The sequence below is a fragment of the Tenrec ecaudatus genome, chromosome 1 (assembly GCF_050624435.1).
Source record: "Tenrec ecaudatus isolate mTenEca1 chromosome 1, mTenEca1.hap1, whole genome shotgun sequence".
Lineage (NCBI taxonomy): Eukaryota > Metazoa > Chordata > Mammalia > Afrosoricida > Tenrecidae > Tenrec > Tenrec ecaudatus.
The window spans coordinates 222462597-222482639 of record NC_134530.1 but is presented as its reverse complement, the minus strand read 5'-3'; the positions used below and the strand labels follow the sequence as shown (position 1 = coordinate 222482639).

General features: G+C 53.8%; 1 protein-coding gene across 1 annotated transcript in view; it reads left to right on the top strand.

The window, feature by feature from the left end:
* Positions 1–20043, top strand: part of PIK3C2B (phosphatidylinositol-4-phosphate 3-kinase catalytic subunit type 2 beta) — an 83269-nt gene that overhangs the window by 10147 nt on the left and 53079 nt on the right. Inside the window, exons 2-3 of the mRNA XM_075529265.1 lie at positions 4891–4978; positions 17896–18921. Coding sequence (XP_075385380.1) covers positions 17980–18921 — 942 coding nt within the window. The 5' untranslated portion in view covers positions 4891–4978; positions 17896–17979. The remainder of the gene's footprint in view (positions 1–4890; positions 4979–17895; positions 18922–20043) is intronic.

Sequence of the window (20043 nt, the reverse complement as noted above, 5' to 3'; positions counted from 1 at the left end):
CAGATGGTGCCCGGCTATCAATCAGAGTAACGTCTTACAGGCTTGTATTCAAACAAGCAGCCATCTAAGCGAGGCATCAACTAAGTCCACACGGAAGCACACCAGCCTGTGTGATCCAAAGATGACAATAACAAAACCCAATATGATAAAGGGGGGAAATATCAGAGCTTAAATTGTAAACTCCCAATTTGTAGAAGGCTATGGAGGAGCATGGGAACCCAAAACCCATCTGCTGAGTAGCTAGTCAGATTAAGCCTCTGGCAGATCCCCTCTGGCCACAGGCAAGAGACTGAATCTGAGGCTCCCCAGTTTCGCTTTAACTCAGCAGCAGTCTAGCACGTGGTAGCTGGGTGACCTTGGGTAAATGGCTCAGCCCTTTCCTGTTTCCCCGCTTCCTCATCTGCAAAGCCAGGACAATCCTATCCACCACTCGCGATCTTGTACTAACAAAGACAATATCTGGCGCCAAACACCAGGAGGGAGGGGGGAAATTTTTCAAAAAAGGTTTCCTTCCTTCTATTTCTGTGGTAACTCATTGGATTCGCCTCCACCCTCCTCCTGCCCGTTCACCAAAAAAAAGTGTAAAGGCCTCACGCCATTCATGACAGACCCCAGAGCTCCTCACATGCCACAGGTATCCTTCGTCATCCCATTTCCCGTGGTTCCATCTATCTGTGGCTCCTGTGAGTCTCACCCTGCTGCACTTGCCCAGCTGTGAACAGTGGCCTCTGGCCTTTGCTACCCTGGTGGACCCTGAGGGAGGCGGCTCTGTGGGCCAGGCCCCATTTAAATGGGGCTGGTGGAATGTGAGTGTGACCAGCAGGCTGCTGGACCACCTGTGGAGGCCCCCTTTGCTGATGGGAGACTTGGTCTCTGTCTTCTCTGGAATCTTTTTTATTTATTTATTTATTTATTTTTTTTTTTCTGGAATCTTTTTGTGCCAAGAGGGTCCTTGATATAATAGTAAAAGCCCATCAAGTCAGGGTCTTGCAATGACAGAAATGCGCTCGCTCACAGTGAGGCAGGCTAGGAGTCCAAATTCAGGGTGCCGGCAGCAGCAAAGACTCGAGGGAAGACCCTTTCTGGTCTCTCCCGGCTGCTGGTAGCGATCAGGGGTCTGTGGCTCGGAGCTGCTGCCTAACTCCAGGCCGCTATCTTCACCTGGCCGTTCTCCCTCTCCGAGTCTCCTCTTCTATAAGGACGCCATTCTTACTGGCCGAGGACACGCCCTACTCCAGTATGGCTGCCTGGTTAACTGAGAACACCTTCAAGGCCTGCGTTTCCTAACGAAGGCATATTCTCAGAAGCCGCTGTAAAGGCTGTCTTCACGGAGGAGACGGATTAATGTTTCTTCCGGCAACGACATCCAAAACCTTTCCTACTTTGAAAAATCTGCAGGCCCTGTTGGTGCACCGAGATGCAGACGGATCAGCACCATCCCAGGTGTGTATGTGAGAAAGACGGGGCTTTCTGCTCTCATAAAGAGTAAGAGTTGCACCCTTGGAAGCCCATGGGGCAGTTCTCCCCTGTGCTCCGAGGTCCATGGGCGTGGGAACAGACTCAGCGGCTGTGAGGGAGAGGCATGTCTGTGAGACTCAGCTGGATAGCAATGAGGGGTTTTTTGAATGTCTGTTGGTCTTGTCTCCTCAGCCACCAGTGCCCTTCAAAGGGCTGAAGGGACATAGTCAGTAAAAGAGTGAGACTTCTGAGGGCCCGGAGGTGGGTGGAAGAGGAGGAGGGGAAGCAGGAGGAAGGGAGAGGCGCCCTCCAGCCATTGCTATGACTCAAGGCCCTAAAGTCAGGTGAGGTCATTGATGTTGCAAACAGTTAACTTGCTCGGCTGCTAACCAAAGGATGGGAAGTTCTAGACCACCCAGAGAGACTTCTGAAGCAAGGCCCAGGGATTTATTCAAACAGAATCTGCCATCAAAAATCTACTCCCATCTACTTTGGCACACATGGGGTCACCAGGGGTCAGAGTCAACTCCATGACAACAGGGGTGGGGGAGTGGAATGAGTCCAGTGGGAATGGGACACCATATGTATGTGGGGAGTCCCTGCCAGACTGTAGCTCAGAGGGGTGGGTCCAAGATCACTGTAGTCAGGTTGACCATCCCCTTAACCCAGAGGCTCTTCCTCTTCCAGTTTTTGTCAGGGGCCCTAGAGTAGGCACAGTTGGTTCTGACTGCTCCGTTGTGAGCCATTCTCCTCTAAGGAGCTGCCCCAGCCCACATCGTAGCCGCTGTGTCCATGGAACTCATCGCGGGCCTTCCTCTGCTTCAGTGCCTCGCTACCAAGCAGGACCTTCCTTCTCCAGGTCTCTGAATCTAGAATCCTTTGACCTTACAGGACAGCACCTAACCCACAGTGCCTCCAGAGCCCCTCCTTTGGGTTTCGGCCTGGCCTGCAAGGCCTGTGTGTTGGAGTCCTGGCTGGAGTCTCCGGAGGTCTGGCACTAACTGGACCACTGCCTGCTGTCTTCAGGCTTTCTTATGGTTTGGGGACTCAAAGTGCCACCTTCGGGGAGTTATCTCCTTTCTTGGGTCCTCCGTAGGGCCCTGCCTCCCAAGTCGGTTTTTTCTTTGGACCTGGATGAAAGTGGAATCTGTGATCTGCCCCTGGGTTTTGTGTCCTCATCTGACACAGAGCAGGAAATCCTTCTGGCCCAGCACCAGGAAGAGTGGAGGCGCCCAGCTTGGGAGCCTTGGGGCTAGTGGTGTGTGCTTGGGGCTGCAGCACCCCTGGGGTCAGGCTGCGATAAGAATAGCCCAGGACAGAGACTGGAGGCGTCTGTAGCTTAAAGGGACAGGCTGCCTGATGGACTGCTTTGGGAGCACTTGTCTTAGCAAAGAAGGGTCAGAGGATCCTAGGGCTTAGGAGTTGAGGCCAGTAGAGACCATGGAGAGGCACACCCTAGCTAGGGGACACCCAGCCTGCCTCTCACTGGAGCATTCCTCCTGGCACCTCTAGAACCTCCCTCCCATTTCTAGGGCCAGTTGGGTTGGGCATAACTCTGCTTGAAAATGCAAATGTCTCTGGGAGGGCCGAAAGCTCCGGCTTCCAACACGTCTGTATCAACAAGGATCAGGTGTTTTGTTTTTGTGTCTGGGCTGAAATATGGGGGTCTGCCTGAGAACCAGCGTCCCTCTCCTTTCCCACCAGGGTTCCCCCGACACCTCCTGACTTCGGGAGTCCCCACTAACTGACCTGGGACCTGCTGTGGACCTCTGGGTGTGGGCAAATGTCTCTTGGCCCGCTTCAGCTCAGACTCTCCCTCCCCTCGCCTCGCCCTGGGAGCTCGCCTGCCCTGCTGGGCTCACCCCAGTGTTTTGGGGTGTGGAGAAGGAAGAGTTGCTTGGGGAGGGCCCAGTCATGTATTTCTTTTTCTTCCGGGTTCAGTGGTTCGGCCTTCCTCATTCTTTGCCAGGGACACTAAGCAGGTGACCTCATGGGGTCAGGGCTAGTGCCCTCTCCTCCCAGAGCTGGTCAAGGAATGTCCAGGGAGTCGGTAGGGTGTGTGTGGTGTATGGGGTGGGGGTATGGGAATGAACCCCTGGGAGGGGGTATGGGGAGCGTTGGGGATGTGTGTGAGAAGCATGTGGGATGTGTGCAGTTCGCGTGGGTTGACTACCACGACTCTGGATCCCTGAGTATGACTGGTCTATCCAGATTTTCTTGATTTTTCATAGCAAACAGGCATTGAAGAGACTGCTCTGCCATCATCTAGATGACTGTCTTGGGGCCTGTGGTGGCAGACGCACAGTGACAGGGTGTGTGGACGTGTGTGCAGGATCCTCCCTACCCTAGCGGAGGCACTGGCCGGTCTGAGGCATGGCGTGGGGGCTGGTGGGCACCTTGCCCGTTCCCATGCACGGTGGCTAGGCCTTTTTCTGCTTGACTTCCCTTGGCGGCTCTCTGCTGAGCTGAGCAGGTGGCTGTCAGCTGCCGGCAGCCCACGGCCCACACAGAGCCTGGCCCTGCCCGCTGGCTGCTGCACCCACAGATAGTTGCCCCCACTCTTCCCACAGACAGCAGAGCCACATGGGGCTGCCGGCCCCTCCGTCTCTGTTCCATGTTGACAATCCTTTTGGGTAGCAATTCCCCCAGGTCTGTCCCAAGAGCAGACGTTGGCACATCTTGTACAATGTGGGGTGGGGACAATCATAGGATGTGTGTGTGTGTGTAAGCTGGCTTTTGAGTATTGCTGCCGTGTCCCCTCCCCACACCGGGGTCTCTGGGCCTGCGCAGCCAGCTCAGCAGTGGGGTCCATGTATGATGAGGAGCAGATCACCCTCTGTGGGCCTCACTCTACTCCACGCATGTGTCATGTAAGAGAGGACCTTGTCAGGGAGAGTGGAGAGAACCTTTCAGAAACCTGCCAGCAAACAGCCCCAGGGTCGTTGCAGACATTCCTTAAGAAGCCTTGCCCCTCCCCAGGCCTTGAGGAGGACCTTGGCCTGGAAAGTGATGGATTGGCTTCTTGTGGCTAGCAGCCCCTTGCAGCAGCCCGATAGCACAGGGTAGCGCTGCCCCTGCGAGTTTGCAAGACTGGATGGCAGTGAGGTTAGTGAGTGAGTTTGCATATTTGTTGGGGGAGGGTGGATGGGGCGAGAGGGCCAGTCATGCAGTAGGTTAAGCATTGCACTGATGAAATGTGGATCGTTCCAAACCACTAGTTGCTCTACGGGAGAAAGCTAAGGCTGCTTGTGCCCATAAAGGTGGGCCGTCCCAAACCCTCTGGAGCAGAGCCGCTCTGTCCCTTAGGCTCTCCATGAGTTGGAATCGATGCGGTGGCCGTGGAGTGGGTGGTCAGTCGCAGTTTCCCTGACACACCCAGCGTTGGTTCCTAATTTGAATTTCTTCTCACTATTGCCTTCTTGCTTCTTGTAGAGACACGAATGGGTTAGCCCAGGACCGGGACAGTCGGGACCGGAGCAGGTGAGGTGGATCTGGCGCTGCCTCTCATCTCTTCCCTCAGGTGAGTCCTCCCTGGGCCCAGAGCAGGGGCTAATCCGAATCTCCTGCCCTCACTTTGGGGCCCTGGCTGGATTGGGTTTAAATGATCTAAGGGCGAGTGGGAGGGAACACTAGGACCTGCTTTGGGGACGTGGCCTCCTCTAAGGAGCTGCCCCAGCCCACACAGGAACCCCGGAGACCTGGATTCCCAAGCACAGGAGCCGGGGAAACTGGACCTAGAGCTCGCGACCACAAGGGTGACCCCGGGTCTCACGGGAGAGCCATGTTTTCAAGACGCAAACTGTGCGGTGAAGCAAAGCTGGTGAGGAAGGTGGCAGGCGGCAGCTGGGGTGGCAAGGACTGATGAAAACTGCCGCGTCCCCGTCTCTGACCTCATCCCTTTCCTTCAAGGGGCTTCCTTCCTGCTTCCTGGGATCCCGGATGCTGCAGTGTGGAAATGCCCGAGGGTCTTTCTGACGGGCCGATGCTGGGGTGATGGGAGGGAGAGCTGTGTGTGAAGAGGTTTCCTCAGCACTGCCCCCGGACAGAGGCTAAGGTTGGCAGGAGGAGGTCACTTTGGGAGCATCTCTGTTTCTTGTCCTCAGCTGGATGAGCCCCGCTGGAGAGCCAGTGAAGCTGGGGGATAACTCTTCACAGCCGTTCCTCCAGGAACCTGCCTGCCGAGTCCGTCTGGGACGGCCTGTTCTTGAGCGGGTGGTGGGTGAGGGAAAGGAGAAGGCACGAGATGCGGCTTGGGCAGAGAGATGTGGCCTGTCTGGCTCCTGGGCGGATTTCTGGGTTAGGATCCACACACTGCCAGGACCTTTCTCCCAATGTGCCAGACCTTCCATCCAGTCGGCGGCCAGTTGCTGGTTCCTGGCCCGCTGATGTAAATTGCCGGCTTGGGAAAGGAAAATTTCCCCAGGCGCCATGAGTTGCCGCCCCTCTTCCGTGGCTGGTTTTCTTCACATTCAGATTCGAGAATCTGCAGGGTGTGTGGTGGGAGCTGCGTTTTTTACGGATTCTGTGTGAGTTTGTGTGCATGTGTGAACAGAGCCGATGGCACACATAATGTCTGAACCTGGATCGGGGCCTGCAAAGCCAGCTGCCTCTAACCACGTCACTTGGGACCCTGGCACCTGTTCCTCTGCTCTCCCAGGAGCCCGTGACTAGAGACTCGTGTCCACTGTGGCTTCCGATGATGGAGAGCCCAGGGCAGGCCCAGCAGATGGAGAATCGGAGAGTAAATCCCCGTAGGAAAAGCCGGGCTGTGTGGGGCTGCTTTCGTGTCCCTGAGAGAACGGTAGAGCAGGGGCACGTGAGGGGGACAAAGACAGGCTTCTCTTTCTGTCTGCACACATTGGGAGTCCAATGAGAGAGAGACAGACAGACAGACAGACAGACACTCAGAGAGAAGACAGGTTAGGGAAAAGAAGCACCTGTGGGTGCGTGTGCCTCAGTCATGACCTCGTCATCAAAGCGGCTGCTGCTGCTGCTGTGACGGCTTGATTCCAACTCGAGGCGACCCCACAGGGCAGAGCAGACTGCCCCAGAGGGGTTTGCAGACTTTAATTTGCGCAGACACATGTGGCCAGCTCGTTTGTCCCACGCAGCAGCAGCTTCAAACTGCTGACCACTGGGTTATTCTGACCCATAATACCTGCAGGACATCGAGCTGCTCTCCTGGGGTTTCTGAGGCTGTTGTTGGTTTTCCTTCTTCCAATGACATCGTAAAAGATGGTTTGGGGGGCACATAATTCACATATCATACAATTCAGGAGTCCAAACCAATGACTTAAACAAACAAACAAACTTATTATTATGAATTAGGTGGGAGTTTGCATTTCAGATCATTAGTTTTTTGTTCAACAAAACAGCTTCTCAAACCTCCCAAGAGTTTGCCCTGCCCCCCTCCCCCCTCTTTTTCTCTCTTGCTCCCCTTGTGAGGTGCTGTCTCCCACATGTTAGCTGATACCGCTTTCTCCTCTGGCTTATTGCTTCCTCTCTCCTCCCTCCCCTCCCAGCCCTGGCCACCTGTCTTTTGGCATGAGAAAACCTTGATCTTGCTTTTCTTCTTTAATAACAATCGTCTCAGTGCTTATTCTTTTGGTGACTCACGCACGCCACGGAGCGTAATGTCCTCCAGCCCCAGCCCCGCCGTGAGGTGTGTTGCAGTTTTGTGATCATTTTTCGGTGATGCGTAGTAGTCCATTGGGTCTGTACCGAACCGTCTCCCTCCACTCTTCCCTGAGGGGCATGTCGTCGTCGTCTTGCTGTTGCAGCTCGTGCTGCCATGGACGTGGGTGTGGGTTTGTCCGTTCCTGCCACGGCTCTTACTTCTCTAGGGCATACTGCACAGAGAGGGGCTGCTGGGTGGGCCCTACATCTTTATGGAGGCAGGCTGCCTTATTAGTAACCCCGCCCCCCAGAGTGGCTAGTGGGTGGGACTGCCAACCTCTGGGTGAGCAGCCCAGTATGTCACCCATAGGACCACCAGCTCCTTGACAACGCTTACAGAGCCGCCTAGAGCAGTGTGGGTTTTAAACAGGATGCAGAGAACACACCTGTTTAAAGCAGGGAGTAGTCCTATTGACCTTCCTCATGTACCTTCCAGCGGGAGTGTCAGATTCCTTGGCTGGAACGGGGTGTGGACACTCCCAGAGAATGGAGTCTGGGTGGGGAACCAGGCAGCAGGTCACAGCTGGGGCTGGGGCTGTGGTGTGGAGGCGTGGCGACTGAGTCCCTTGCTGCAGAGCCGGTGGGAGTTTGTGAGTTGGTGGGAGATGGGACTAGGGGTCTTCTCTGAGGAGAAAACCCTAGAAGCCAAAGGAGTAAAGGCCTTGCCTTCTCTCTCTCCTTGAGCCCCGATCTGCCCTGTGGAGAGGCGTTGCGGACCCCTTCTGGGAGCATTCTCTGAGTCCTATTCCTTTGGCAAGCTACTGAACGGTGGGAGGGCTAAGACTGGGGTCCCAAGGCCCTCCTCGGTTTTCCTCAGCGCCTTAGTGTACTGCTGCCCTGGCAGAAATACCACCTGTGCGTGGTTTTACAAACAGAAACTGTGCCCTTACAGTTTAGGAGACTGGAAGTCTGAATTGAGGGTGCTGCCTCTCGGGGAGGGTTTTCTCTCTCGGCCGGCTCTGGGGGAAGGTCCTTGATGCCTTTCCACACGAGTGGGCCCTGCAGTCCTTGGCGATCTCCATCCATCTCTCCCCGGTCCTAGGAGGCTCTCGGCACAGGAACCCGGCGTTCAGAGGCCACACTTGGTCCCTGGCTCTTGTTTTCTAAGTGGTCCTGAGATCCCTCTCTCTCTGCTGCTCGCTTTTCTCTTGATCGCCTGTAAAATAAAAGGGGACACCTGCCACACCCTAGAGAAACTCCCCCTTCCTTATGTAAATGCCAAACCAAGAGAATCCTGGCCTGGCCAAGTTGACACGTAGTTTAGGGGTACACAGTTCAAACCACCACAACAGCCACCAGGCTTGAGAACTCTCCATTTGTCTCGCATAGTCAAGATAGCCTAAGCCATGTCGTGTTTCTCTGTGCCCCGAGAAAGGATGGGATTCTTTTGCGTACCCGTCTACAGACCGTGCAAGAGGACATGCTCCCCGGAGAAGTTCCAGGGCATCTGGTGGAGTGGCTGGATGCCCTAGGTGATCCACACGGTTCAGGTGGGTTCAGGTGCTCAACTGCTAATGGAAAGCTTGGGGGTCTACCTGGCAACTGGCATGCAAGAGGCCACAGCCATTGACAACCTATGGGCCATGGTTCTACCCTGACACACAGGGCTCTAGGAGTGGAGATCTACACACGGAAGCTAGACTAGAAACTTTGTTCTGGCAGAAACTGCAGCTGCCAGTGGGCATGCTTGGGTCTCAGGGCTCCCAGCAGAACTACCTGGCATGGTGCCCTTCAGCATGAGCAGCAGGAAGCCCCCTCCTCCCACTACTTGCCCTGGGCTCCTCCCTTGCTGGCCCAGAGTCTGCAGGGGGCTGGCACCACTGGAGGGTGTGGCCCTGCATGCCCCATCCTTTGACTCTGAAGCACTGTGTGGCTCTGCCCCGGCCCCAGCTTTTGACAGCTGTGGAGGCTGGGTTTGGTGCCTGGCGCCTGCTTGGACACTGTTACCAGCTGGCTCAGCCATCAACATGTCACCTTCTTTTACCAGCTGGCGGCCAGTGCCTCTTGGGGTCCCTTGCACTCGACCCCGCTTATCTTCCTGAGAAATGTGGGAAACTTCGTCCGTGGGGTCAAACCTGCCTGTACTTCAGAATGGCCTGGGGCTTCCAGCACAGCACGGGGACAACCCGCTCCACAGAATCAGAGCCTCTGGGGTAGGGGCAGGAATGGAACAACTTTGCAGATGACCCTTGTGGTCATTTGAAGGTGGACTATGTATTTGGAAACAGCATTGTGCCAAGGTTCACGTCTGTGGGTGTGCGAATGGCACATCGTGTTTATAGGGGACAATACCCTAACACTTAGAGACTCAGACTGAAGCACTTAAATGAGAGATGTTTGCAGTTTACTTTCAAATGGCTAAACACACACAAGTACACACAGATACATACACAGAGAGACAGACAGAAAAGCAATTATGAGGAAACGTTAGTAAATTAATGCTTGTAGGTGGTGATGGGAAGCTGGCTGGAAATGACCTTTCAGATCACCTCCATCTGCTAAGAGATGGGCATTGGAAAACAGTCTAGGCTGCCAAGTAGGAGGTGCCTGGTGGCGCAGTGGTTATGAGTTGAGCTGTGGGCCGCAAGGTCAGCGGTTTAAAACCACCACCCTCTTTTTGGGAGAAAGATGGGGCTTTCTACTCTCATCAAGAGTTAGTCTCAGAAACTCACAGGGACAGTTCTACCCTGTCTTGGAGGGTCACCGTGAGTAGGCATCAACTTGATTAGCAGTGAGTTTGGTATTGATTTGGGGCTGCCAGGGCGCACAACTCCAGGGGGCGCCATTCACCTGTTTTTTTTCTGTGTTGTGGGCTGGGCTGTTATTCACATGGAAGAGCACAGGGTGTGTGGCCCTGCCTGCAGTTATATGACATAGCAGGACGGCCCCAACACGCTCTTCCAGAAAGGGTTGCTGAGTGGGAGCAAAGATCCATTCCTTGTCTCTCCTGGACCTACCTGGATATGTGCTTTTCCCAAAATCCCTCATAGCCCCTGAGGATGGAAGGGGCAGAGCATTCCCTAAGTTGTTGACAGTAGAGGCAGACAGAGAGTTGGATTAGGGATAAGGGTAGCAGGAAACACGACTCCTATGTCCAATGGTGTTTCCCCAGTGGAAAATTCAATGGGGGCTTGACTTCTTGAGACAGCCAGCTTGCTCTCTCTTTCCTCTTGTCTTGGAGCCCCCCTGTGCCTGGAGCAGCTGCCAGAGTGACCCGGGAGAGAGATCTATCAGCGACTGGGCCTCCTGCCCTGTCTGGCTGTGACAGATTGTCTGGTGGCGCCTTGGCCCAGAGCCAGGGGCTGGTGGTTAGAGAGGGGTAGCTCGTCTTTCCTCCGGTCTGAATTCCAGTCTGGAAGGAGCTGTGGGAGTGAGGCCTGCTGGATCTCTGGAGCCCTGTCATTCCTCTCAGGGCTTAGGTTACAACCTAGTCCCTTCAGTAGAGAACCTTAGAGAAGGACCCACCTGCTTTCTGATCACCCATCTTCATGTCAGAAATCCTCCCAGGGTCCAGCATGCTCTGCCCGTCTCTGCCGGGGCACCTGGATTTCTTTCTTTGATGTGGAGCTCGGGCAGCTCAGTTCAGTAGAGGTGGCAGCTCCACAAATCATATCGTCTTGAAAAAAATATATACATATTTCAAGATGATGTTTGGTCTTGAGGATGCAAAGATTGGGCCGTATTTCCATCTGGAGATACAGAGAAGACTTCCTCAGAAACCTATCTGGGCAGGGTCTAGAAGAGTGGGTGGCCCCCCCACTACCATGACCTCAGTTCTACCTTACAAATCCGGCTAGACCAGAGCATGCACACAGGTACAGATAAGAGCTGAAGACACAGGGAATCCAGGACAGATAAACCCCTTAGGACCAAGAATGAGAGTAGCGATACCAGGAGGGTGAGGGGAAGGTGGTGGGGAGAAAGGGGGAATTGATCACAATGATTGACACACACACACCCGCAGGGGGACGGACAACAGAAAAGTGGGTGAAGGGATGCATCAGTCAGTGTAAGACATGAAAAAATTATAATTTACAAATTATCAAGGGTTCGTGAGGAAAGGAGGATGGGGAAGGGAGAGAGAAATATGAGGAGCTGATACCAAGGGCTCAAGTAGAAGGGGGTGTTTTTTGGGGGATGATGGCAACAGGTGTGCAAATGTGCTTAACACAATGGATGGATGTGTGGATTGTGATGAGAGCTGTGCATATGCTCAATAAAATGAGTAAAAATAAATAAAAAGTTAAAAAGAGTAGGCGAGTCACAGAGGTGAGGAGAGGTGGAAGGGCATGTCAAGGAGGAGGAGACAGGGAACAGGTCATGGAGGTGAGTGAGATGGGCAACTGATGAAGACCTTGTCAAGGAATCAACCCTTTGAAGGGCTTGAGAGGGAGGGATAGAACCCCGTCTGCCTTTTAGCAAGAGCCCTCTGGCTGCCTTCAGGAGACCGGTAGGAAGAACTGTGAGGTTACTGTAACAGCCTAGGGAGAGGAGGTACAGGGCTTGAATGAGAACTGCAGCCGCTCGGGAGAGTAGGTGGGGATGGTGTGGGGTGGTACTGATGAGGGACAGTGGCCTTGGCATTGGATGAAGGAGGAGAAAGGAAGGAGGGGTGGACTGGAGGAAGTCACACTTGTGTGACTGGGGGTGTCATGGACCGTGCTGGGGAAGGAGGAGGAGCCGATGGAGTGGGGGTGGGGGAGCGGCAGGAGAAGCAGAGGCCGGCCGGGTTCCGTTTTCTCTGTTCGGAGTCTGAGATCTTGGTGAGCATTTGGAAGTCATCACCATGGAGCGGGGTGAGTAGGTAAGACCCAATGGCAGTTCCCAGGCCGAGGGGGCAGAATCCCGGGCCAGTGCCATCCCATCGGGGGTGACGGAAGCCAGCGGGTAGCGCATTTAAAGATGAGGATGTAAGTGGACTGTAGAGTCAACTGCAGAAATGTCCAGGCAGAGGCAGATAGAAGTGCCCACCAGCTGGGCAGCCTGGGCGCTGTTGCTGGAGTTTGTTTGGTGGACGGCTAGGAAGCATGAGCCAGATGATAATGTGCTGAAGAGAAATAGGAAGGGGGCTGGGACTTGGGGCCATCACGGTCGCCCCTATGTTTATGAAGCCTCGTGGAGAAGAGAAGAGAGAGCGGTGGGGTATGACCTGGAGGACTAAATGTGAAGGGCGCCGAAAACCAAACCAAGTCCAAGCTGCCCCACGGAGATCCTGTCCAACAGAGCAGACTGTGGTCACATCTGTCTCCAGTGGGGCAGCTGCTAGGTTTAACCTATTGACCTTTCCGTGAACAGCAAACGCTTAACCACTGCACCACCAGGGCTCTGGAAGGTGTTTAGGATGTAGGGTTGTTTGTGGGAACATGCTTACAGGCTGCAGACAGAGGCCCAGTTTGGGGGGAAGGTACACTAAAAAGGACAGTAATTCATAGAGTGTGGCCCTGTGGGCAACCACAGAGATGGAACAGGAGCACAAAAGGGTCGAACCTCACAAGGAGGAGCCTGCATCCCCCTGAGGCTAGTAAGAAAGAAACTCAGTGCTTCCGACTCAGTGACTCTGTAGGACAGAGTATAGCACCCCCCCCCCCATGGGCTTCCAAGATCATAACTCTTTACGGGAGCAAAAAGCCTCCTCTCTCTCCTTTAGGGAGGTTGGTGAATCCGGGTTGCTGACCTCGAGGTTAGGAGCCCAACTTGTAACCCGCTGTGTCCTCAGAGCTCAGGAGAAAGGGAAGTTGAATGCAAATGTGGATGTTCAGGAGGGGAAGACAGGCAGGAAGTGGGGAGCAATGACTCTTCATAGCCTCAGTTTGCTCCCACAATGTGTTAGTCCGGGTAGACCAGAGAAACAAAGTCATAGGCACTCATATGTGTGGAAGAAAGAGCCTTATATCAAAGAGTCCTTGTATATTAAGAAAATATCCCAGCCCAGTCCAGATCAAGTCCATAAGGCCGATATTAACCCATATGTCCGATACCAGTCTATAATTTCTCTTCAGACTCACACAACATGTGCAATGATGCTGAATGCAGGAAGATCACAGGCCAGTGGGTGGAAAATCTTGTGGATCCAGTGGTGGTAAAATCATCTCAGTGCTGGCATGGGTCTCCATGTGGCTCCTCAAGCTCCAGGTGTCTGGCTTCATAGTGTAGTAGCTCCATGTGGCTTGTCAACAGGAATGTCTTGCAGGGAGAAGAGTGTGTCCTATGTCCAGGGAAGAAGACAGGAGTTCCCAGAGTCCTCAGGAGAAGGCCATGTCCACACAGAGCCCTCATTGGCTCTGACCTGATTGACAGGCTAGATGCCATTCCTTTGTTCAAGTTGACAGGAGATTATGTAACTGCCACACACAGTGGAGCTTAATGAAGGCAAATCCAACACTCTTTGTCCAGCTCGGGTGAGAGCATGTTCTGTGGATTATAAAGCTTGATGCTCAGTCCAGTCAGTAAAACACAGAGATTGCTTTCCCTTGGGGATTCGCCCCCAGCCTTGGGCACCCAAGTTCTGGGTAGTTTCATCCACTTAACCAAACCCAGTGCCTGCGGATTTGAAACAAGGGGGGCTCCTTCCTACCCTGTGGATCAAAAGCAATCTGTGAGGAGCCTTCCCCACCTGTCTGTCACGTTTGCCACACTCTGGGGGCCTGCGTGTCCCTATGAGGCAGGAAGCTATGCCACCAGTACCCCCAATACCGGGGCCACCCATGGTGGGGAGATTTCTGTGCAGCTTCCCACAGAGGATGGACTAGAGAGAAAGGCCTGGTGAGCTTCTTGCCCAATGCAGCCGATGAGAACCCTGGCTCACAACAAGATACCGTCCAGTGTCGTGCCGGACAGCGAGCGCGCGAGCCCCAGGATACGGACACTCACAAGGCAGAGTCTCCTCCGCCGGCGATTGGAAGGGTGGCCGGGGCTGGGCACTGTGGACACCAGGAATCAGAGTGGACAGCGAATAGTCAGGAGCTAGTGTAAGGAGCGGAGGAGGAGTTAGCCGAGAGAGAGCCTGCCGCCCGGCGTCCTCTTCACCTGGACGCAGGGTCCCCCATCTTTGGTGAGATGTTCCTGGAGCACAGAGCAGTGGGCACTTTCATCGGACCAGCCGTGGCCCTGGAGGCCGGGACTCTGGGCCTGGGCCCAAGAGAGGCAACAGGGAGGATCCTGGGAGGACCTCTGCCAGGACGAAGGGCTACCCTGGCGCTAACTCCTGTTGTGTCTACTGGGACTTTCCATCCAAGACCCTCCGGAGCCTTTCGTGTCTTGCTGCTTGCAACTTTCTATGCGCGAACTGTAGCGTGCGCCATGTTGATGGTTGTCTGGGACTGGGAGCGTCTCAGCCCTGTGGCAGATGGTCTACAGTGACGACTTCAGACGGACCTCGCCCAGCCTTCTCCCCAGTCCGATCTCAAGCCTGTGGCTCGAGTCTCGGGGGGGGGGATTACAAATCAATCCCCCCCTGCCCCCCGGCAATCTTGCCCTGCCACAGGTGACACAACGAACTAGCACTCGACTGCTCCCGGGAAGGTGGAAGGTTTGAGCCCCTCCAGAGGCCCCTTGGAAGAAGGGCTTGGTGACCTGAAGATTCAGCCACTGAGAACCCCGCGGAGCACAGGTCCGGTCTGACACACCCTGAGTCAGAACTGACTGTCAACTGGGTTGACTCTTGTGGCCCATGGACCCCGGAGTTGGGCGTGTGGGCTGGGCAGTTGTGCTTGTTAACATCTCCCCGGTGTTTTTCATGTGCAGCCAGGGTTGCAAACTCGCGGGCCAGGCTAAGCTGATTTCCAACCAGTTATTCACTCCTTTCGGGACCTGTTCTCCACAGAACAATGTCCCAGCCCTGGAGTACAGGGCGGAGCGGCTTGCAGCTGGAAGGACGCAGCTGGTCTGTGGGCGCCCGCCCTTCTGGGTCCCGTCGGCTTCCTTGGGGCAGAGGGAATCGGTACGTTGGCACACCTACAATCCATCTGGGCTCGCCAGTTGGGAAGCTTCCCTTTATTGCCCGGTTTGTGTGTTTGGGGAGGATCCTAGTGCCATCTGGGTCATTGAAGATCTGTTGAAAGAACTTGTCTTTTACAGCTTGATTGGGGTGTCGTTGATAGACAAACCAACTGGACATAAAGTGGACCATTCACTGCGTTGTCACTAATACGGCCACCATGCGCCCAAGTCTACAGTCAAGATCATGCACAGCCTTTTCACCTTTGGAGTTCCCTTCTCGTGCATCTTTGCAACCCATCCCCCTCCCCACCCCTCTCTCTGGCAACTGCTGACCTGTTTCCTGCCACGAAAGATTAGTTTGCATTTTGTAGAAATAGAACGCACAGCATCTCTTTTGTCTGGTTTCTCTTTCTCGGCGTAGTCATTTTGAGATTCATCCCTGTTGTCATATATGTCAAGTCACCCGCTCCATTTTGTGGCCGAGTAGCATTCGATCAGGTGGAGATAGAACAATTTGTCTCTTCTCCCGTGGATGGACATTTGGACTGTCTCCAGTTTGGATCTTTTTTTTAAATTAAAAATAATTTTTAAATTAAAAAAATTTTTAATTTACTTTTTGATCTTATAAATAAAGCGGCTATGCATAGTCAGGTGTGAACCTTTGTGTGGGAATACCTTACAAAACCTCCTTGTGAGTGAGGTGACGCTTCATAGAGATTCACACGCGTTTTGTTTTCACTGGTCCGCTGCAGTCCCCACAGTGTACCATCACTTATCCCTCCGCATCCATCTCTCCTCCTTCCCCAGCCCTCTGAACTTCGCCCCTGGGTAAACGCTGTCCTAAACTTAGAAGGTGGCCTCTTCCACCACTCCAGCGAAGTCAGACCTGAGGGGTGACTGAGGGCCAAAGCCCCCATCGAACCAGTAGACCTGGTGTCTTTTAGGGTTTTCAGTTCTGTTTCTTAACTCAAGATAGATCAAAGACCTAAAGGTAAAACTTAGAACTATAAAGATCATCCATTTTTTAAAAAAGGACAAACGGAGGGGCCCGAATATATGATGATAATGTGTTCGGGACATAAATATATTCTCAAGCAAAACAAAAAGCACATACACAAACAACAAAGACAAAATAGATGACTGGGACCCCTGAAAATTACAGACTCATGTACACGTCCGAAGATTTCACCTAGTCCGTGGACTGGGAGGAGGATTTTAACAGTTTCGCGTCAGACAAAGGCCTCATCTCAACATTTTCTAGAAAGCACCTCAACAAGTAAAAGTCAACCCAGTTATCAAAATGGGCCGAGGACATGCGCAGATATGTTCTTTTCCCCCTTAGAGAATGACCTGAGAGCGGGATAGTTGGGTCATAGGGTAGGCGGTGTGTTGACATTGGAAGAATCTATTTTCAAAGATGACTGGACACATTTGACACCAGCCCCCAGCAGGGCGTGAGAGTCTCAGGTACTTCATCCTCTCCAGCGCTTGGCGTGGTAAGTCGTTTCTAGAGCAGTCATGCAAGCTCGTGCAGTGTGGGTTAGGTGTTGGCCTGCTAACCAATCCTAATGTCAGTAGTTCAAACCCACCAGCTGCTTCAGGGGCGAAGAATAAGGCTGTCTTGGGGACCCCACATAGGGCCATCATGTGTCAGAATTGACTCACTGTTTCGCTGTTTGTGTTTACTCGGTAGACTTCATTTTTTTTAATTTGTGTTTCCCTGTCGACAATATTTTCATGTGCTCCATTGCCATCTGCATGTCTTATATCAGGGCTGTGGTAGGGTTTCTTTAGAGCAGCAGTTCTCAACCTGTGGGTCGTGATCCCTTTGGGGGTTGAATGACCCTTTCACAGGGGTCACCCAATTCCTAACAGTAGCAAAATGACAGTGATGAAGTAGCAACGAAAATAATTTTATGGTTGGGGGGTCACCACAACATGAACTGTATGAAAGGATGGCAGCATTAGGAAGGTTGAGAACCATTGTCTTATTGCAGGAGGCCTCAAACTTTTTAAACGGGGGGCCAGTTCACTGTCCCTCAGACCCATCAGAGGGCCGGACTATAGTTTAAAAAAACAAACAAACTATGAACCAATTCCTATGCACAGTGCACATATCTTATTTTGAAGTAAAAAAACAAGCGGGGCAAAAACACCCGGTGGGCGGGATAAATGTCCTCAGTGGGCTGCAGTTTGAGAACGCCTGTCTTAGAGGAACCCTTGTGGCGTAGTGGTTACACATTGGGCTGTGGTCTGCAAGGTTGGCAGTTTGAAACTACTGGCAACCCTGTAGAGGAGAGAGGGACTCACAGTCTCAGAAACCCACGGGGCAGTTCTACCCTGTCCTATAGGGTCACTAGGAGTCAGCATTGACTCGGTGGCAGTGAGTCTGGTTTTGGCTTATTGTTGGTATTAGTTACTGTCCAGTCAGCTTAACTCTGGCCAACTTGATGCATTGTGGTATGAAACATTGCCCGGACCGCAGCATCTTGATGATGCTGTGCCCTTCCTGATCATTAATAATAGAGCCCCAATCTAGTGCATTCACAACTTGTAGACTGCTCTCAGTGGTGGCCTGTTTTCATCTGCTTGGGCTCATGGAAAGTGTCCAAGTACAGATGACTGGATGGCAGGTGGGTGTCATCCATAAATAAATGAAGTTGTCTCGTGTCCTCTTCTTTCCTCCCTCCCTCTCTCTGTGTGCCCATCTCTTGTAGGCACCAAAGAGACACTCACTGGCCCAGGTTATGTCATCTTAAGTCAAATGATGCGCAGCGATCTCTGTGTAATTCCATGGCAGACAGTTTTATCTCTTGCCTGCAGGTACCCAGACACCATGGCCCTGACCCTCCAGACCTGACATTGGCAGGAAGTCGACGACATCGTCCTCTGCCGCCTCCACCCTCCATGCTCACCATGTCTTCGACGCAGGGCAATGGGGAACACTGGGAGTCCCTGGAGTCGGTGGGCATTAGCCGCAAGGAGCTGGCGATGGCAGAAGCGCTACAGATGGAGTATGACGCGTTGTCCCGCCTCCGGCATGACAAGGAGGAGAACAGAACCAAGCAGAATGCTGATCCCGCTCTTATCAGCTGGGACGAGCCTGTCCTCGACTTCTACAACAAGCCAGCGGGCAGGCTGAACGACCTCAAGCTCCTCCGTGGTCTCTCTGGCTCTGATCCTACCCTCAATTACAACTCGCTCTCCCCACAGGAAGGGCCGCCCAACCACACTACCTCCCAGAACTCCCAGGCGGGCCCAGACCCTTGGCCCAAAGGCTCCCTCTCGGGAGACTATCTCTATATTTTCAGTGGTTCAGATGGGGAGCTCTCTGTGTCCCCAGGACCAGGGGACGCCGATGATTCTTCTAAGAAACTGTCCCCACCGCCCCTGCCCCCTCGAGTCTCTATCTGGGACGCCCCTCCTCTGCCGCCTAGGAAGGGGTCCCCTTCAACTTCCAAGATGACCCAGCCCAATGACATCAACTCGTTTTCTTTGGTGGAACAACCATCAGGCAAATCGCTAGGCCGTCAGATCCTAGAGGAGGAGGAAGGGCCGCGAGGTGGGAGTCAGGGGTGCCTGCTGGGGTCCGTGGACTACGATGGTATCAACGATGCAATTATGAGACTCAACTTGAAGTCGACTTACGATGCAGAGATGTTGCGGGATGCCACCCGGGGCTGGAAGGAGGGCCAAGGGACCCTGGGCTTTAGCAAGGACACCCCTGGAAAACCAGTAGCCCGGAGCAAGACTATGCCCCCTCAGGTGCCCCCTCGCAACTATGCCTCCCGCTACGCCAACCGAAAGAACTCGGGGTCTGGCAAGGGCCGCAGGATTTCCGCTGCTCCGGTGAGGACCTTCTTGTGCTGCTTCTGTGCCTGTGGCGAGGCCTCGTTCCTCCTCCTTTGCTGGCCCAAACCCGCTTCCACTAAACACTCACACCTCTAGTCCTCTCTTCTTCCTTCTGCCAAGGAGTCCTGGTGGCTTGGTGGTAACGTACTTGGATGCTAACCAGAAGGTCAGCAGTTTGAATCCCCCAGCAGCCCCATGGAAAACAGAGCAGTGTGCCCCTGTAAAGATTACAGGCTTGCAAACCTAGGACTCAGGTTACTCTCAGCTGACTCCAGGGCAATGGATTTTGAGGGGAGGGTGGACTTCTTCTGCCACTGGGGCTGTGGGCCCTGGAAGAGAGGCCCAGAGAGGCCCAGGATAAGCCAAGGAAAGGGACATGACTAGTCAGAGCCAAGGTCAGTGTCTCTTGACCCCAAGGGCTCTGTTGGGAATTGAAACCCTAACTCTTCATCCCCTTCCTATACCCCCTTCATGTCCTAGGGAGTGAATTTCGAGCTCCGGACGTCGTCACTGACGTTGTGGCTAGTGGTCTTGAGCAAGCTGCTTCCCATTTCCGAGCCCCGGCTCTACCCCCAGACGCGATGTGGCAGTGAGCATCAGCCTCCCTGTCCACCCTGCGCGGTGCTCACTGAATCCCAGAACCCATTGCAGAGCCCAGCATCACTGCCTGTGAGCCACTGTCCCAGTGACCCAGGGGTTGCCCAGAGTCCCAGAGCAGGATGTGATGGGGCCAGCATTCAACTCTCTCCTGGCTTGTTCTAAAGCCACCCTCTTTTCACACTGAAAGGAGGCATGCTTGTCTCAGGACACCCATGTCCAAGACAGCATGGTACCTGCCGCTAAGAGCTGGTTTTCTTTTACAACAAGCCACAGCAGCATCTCCCTGGGCTCGTGGATCTCCCTGGGCCCCTGGAAACCCTGACCTGGGGAAGCCTCAAGCGGCCCCTCCGTGGCTGGGGATTTCTGTAGCAGCCTAGAGTCCCAGTCAGCTCCATCCCTGTTTCCTCCACTGCCATTGTCCGAGGGTCACCGGGACTTTCCCACCTCGTGTCCACCTTGGGATCCTTCCTGGCTCTCTGGAAAGAGCCTCACAGTCAGTTCCTTCCTTTGCTTCTGCTA